Source organism: Octopus bimaculoides, chromosome 23, assembly GCF_001194135.2.
Source record: "Octopus bimaculoides isolate UCB-OBI-ISO-001 chromosome 23, ASM119413v2, whole genome shotgun sequence".
Lineage (NCBI taxonomy): Eukaryota > Metazoa > Mollusca > Cephalopoda > Octopoda > Octopodidae > Octopus > Octopus bimaculoides.
Genome location: NC_069003.1, coordinates 15,966,072 through 15,969,445, shown reverse-complemented (window position 1 = coordinate 15,969,445; position 3,374 = coordinate 15,966,072). Strand labels below are relative to the sequence as shown.

General features: G+C 36.1%; 1 protein-coding gene across 1 annotated transcript in view; it reads right to left on the bottom strand.

Annotated features, from left to right (window-relative positions):
- Window positions 1–3,374, bottom strand: part of LOC106871154 (uncharacterized) — a 589,447-nt gene that overhangs the window by 221,582 nt on the left and 364,491 nt on the right. The window contains exon 4 of the mRNA XM_052976152.1: window positions 1,028–1,188. Coding sequence (XP_052832112.1) covers window positions 1,028–1,188 — 161 coding nt within the window. The remainder of the gene's footprint in view (window positions 1–1,027; window positions 1,189–3,374) is intronic.

The window sequence follows — 3,374 nt, the reverse complement described above, 5'->3', positions numbered from 1 at the left end:
GATGTTGAACAAGAATTGTATTTCAATCCAATTCTTGTTCAATATTTTCAGCGTAGATATTTCATAATTTATGTCTCTGTCTATTATTTCATAATTTATGTCTCTGTCTATTATTTCATAATTTATGTCTCTGTCTATTATTTCATAATTTATGTCTCATTTTTGTTTTAACAGTAAAGTTTGACTATCCAGGCAAGTATTAAACAAAAATATTTTTTCATATGGAATGTATGATTAATTTTTTAAGAGGGCAATCCAAAAATGTGTGACGTACGTGACACTGCACAAAACTTTTTGCGCCAAAAAATATAAACTTCTCGTTCTTCTGAATTTCTCCAGAGTAGCATTAAAAACCCCATGGTGCTTATTTACACTGACATTGAAATTTCAAAAAATGCTAATTAATTTGCTGGAGAAAAATGTCTGTGATCACAATTCTCATTTACTTGGTGTTACGTGCGCAACAAAAATGGATGTAACGCTTTCAAGACCAATATTTTCTGCATCTTCTAGATCGTTTAAGTCTGGAAGAAATTGTCCTGATTTCGATATCTGATCACAAATGTACCATTTCGACATACTTTTATTGGCATATTGTGATTTTTCTGGGCATTCTAAGAAGTTGAGAGAGCCTGTCTTGGTTTAACAGTTTTGCGAATGACCTACATGTACGTGCAGATCTAGAGTTTTATATATACCTAATTCACTTGAATTAGGTATTTAAGTTGAAGCTCCAAGTCAGTCCGGTATTATCCGCACAGCTCGAAGTAAGGTGAATAAAATCAAAATAAGCAACAAGATGTCAAGTAGTAATGCAGTACGACCGTATCAAGCGGATCCATTTAATTGAACAATGCAATTATTACGTCAATTTAAACACAGCGCTATCTTTAGCTTCACAAATATGGATTTTCAACTGAAAGCATATATTAATACACACACACACACACACACACACACACACACACACACATGTATCAAGAGAAAATAGGAGATAAAATTGTAACTGAGGTGTGACACTACTCACTGGCATTCTTCCAGAGTATGGAACACTTGCAGAATTTTGGGATGCTTTATTCTTTGCAGTTGGTGCACCTCCTTTCGCAGTATTTCTGCAACTGTTTCTCGACGCCGTGGCTTGTGCAGTTTGTCGGCAACACGTTTCTCAAAGATAAATACAGACGCATCCTGAAGACAAAGAGAGAGAGAGAGAGAAAAACAATGAGTTTCAATTGGTAGATATATAATTGCGATATAATTGGACAGCATCATTAGAGAAAAAGAGAGGAATGATTTGGAAGTAAGTAGAACAAGAAGTCAACGAAGACCAAGAAAAAACAGCAATAACGACACTAACACCAACAAAAATAACTACACAACGATAACAATAAACTAACAATAACGTCGACGATGACAACAACAAAAACAACAGAGCTTTCTGCTTTAGGCACAAATTTTGATAGAATGAATCTCAGTATTAAATTGGTTACTCAATTTATGGAGGCCCGGAGAGATGAAAGGCAAAGTAAACTCGAATCATAAAGGGATGCAAAAGAAAGTAAACTCGGAGCTTAAAAGGACTCAAAGGAGCACACTTTTAAATAGGCGCAAGCGTGGCTGTGTGGTGCGAAGTTTGTTTCCCAGCCCCTATACATGAGAGGTACTTATGTTATCACAAAAAATGTAATGGACTTACTGCTAATCAGTATCAAGCCCTGGAGGTTAATATGTAAAGGTTAACCTCTGCAAGATTTGAACTGTGAATTGTCTACCATTCTCCAACTGTTTCCCCTTTCAACGTTTTCAGATATCTACCTACCCAAATATATATTTTCATACATACAAACATATATAGCTACAGATATATGTACACACATACATAAATATAGGTATATCCCAAATATCCCAAATATCCCAAATATGTAGTTCATATATGAGAATTAGATATCCTCCATATAGAATTCACTTCGTAGTGCTCATGGCCATTGCCTTTCTCACTATCTCAGCCATTAATTCGATACCCTCCATACAAACTAACACAATAGACTACTATTCACATACTACATACAACACCCTCCCTCCTACTGTTCACCTCAACTACCATAACACCCTATTATTAACCCCTCACTCCTGATATTTACTTTCTCCTCTCACTATTCCCTATCTGAATATCTCCCCAATTCCCCCCATCTAATACACTTAACTCTCCACAAAATCATTCTATCTTTGAACTTCTTTCCTTTAACATATCAAATGCAAGAGCTCTTCCTTGAAGACGGAGACTCGTCTCATCTGACGATGGAATCAATCTACAAACGTTATTTTGGACCGCCGAGCCACCAGAAACAGCTGCTGGATTTGTAATACTTTTCTTCAACGCATTTAATCCTCTATTTCAGTTGTATTCAGTGTAAGTCAGACCATTTTTGTATGTAAACATATATACATTTTTTATATACATTTCTTGTATTTCGTGTATTGATATAAAATTGTATATATTGGTCTGTCTAACTTGCTTATCTCTACATTTATTTCTACATACAAATATGGGTACAAACACACACACACATACACACACGCACTCACACACACGCACACACACGTATGGGCTTCTTTCAGTTTCCATCTACTAAATCCACTCACAAGGCTTTGGTCAGACCGAGGCTATAGTAGAGGACACTTGCTTAAGGTGCAACTCAGTAGGAAAGAACCTGGAACCATGTGGTTGGGAAGTAAACTTCTTACCACATAGCCACGCCTGCACCTCTGCTGTGTACAGACACACACACACACACACACACACACACACACACACACACACATATATATATATACTTATATCAAAGCTTAACGGACACTAAGAGAGTTCATGTTATAAGACAGCAAAACAATAATAATTATCACTTGAAAATTACTTTTCAAATAACATATAATACCACCTTCTGAATAGGACGAATAACACGCACGCACACGCACACACATTCATATACATACACATAGGCATACATACACGTATGCACACATATATGCTGTAAGAAAAACCTTAAATTCCATTTCCTTAACTGATTATTTCGGGCCGACAGCCGCCATTACGAATAGAAACGCATTGAAAAATTCATTGTTATACGACTCCTATAATTACTTTTTACACATTTCTATATATCCGTATATCCACACACGCACACTCCTCCGCCCAAATATATATATATGGGAGATTATACAAAAAATAACAACAGACGAGGACAGGTGGTGTAAATAACAAAAGTATATATTAGTATGACGCTCGGGAATACGGAAAGTCTTTGACGTTTCGAGCTACGCTCTTCAACAGAAAGAATACGGAGACAAGGAGAAAAACACGGAGAAAATATATA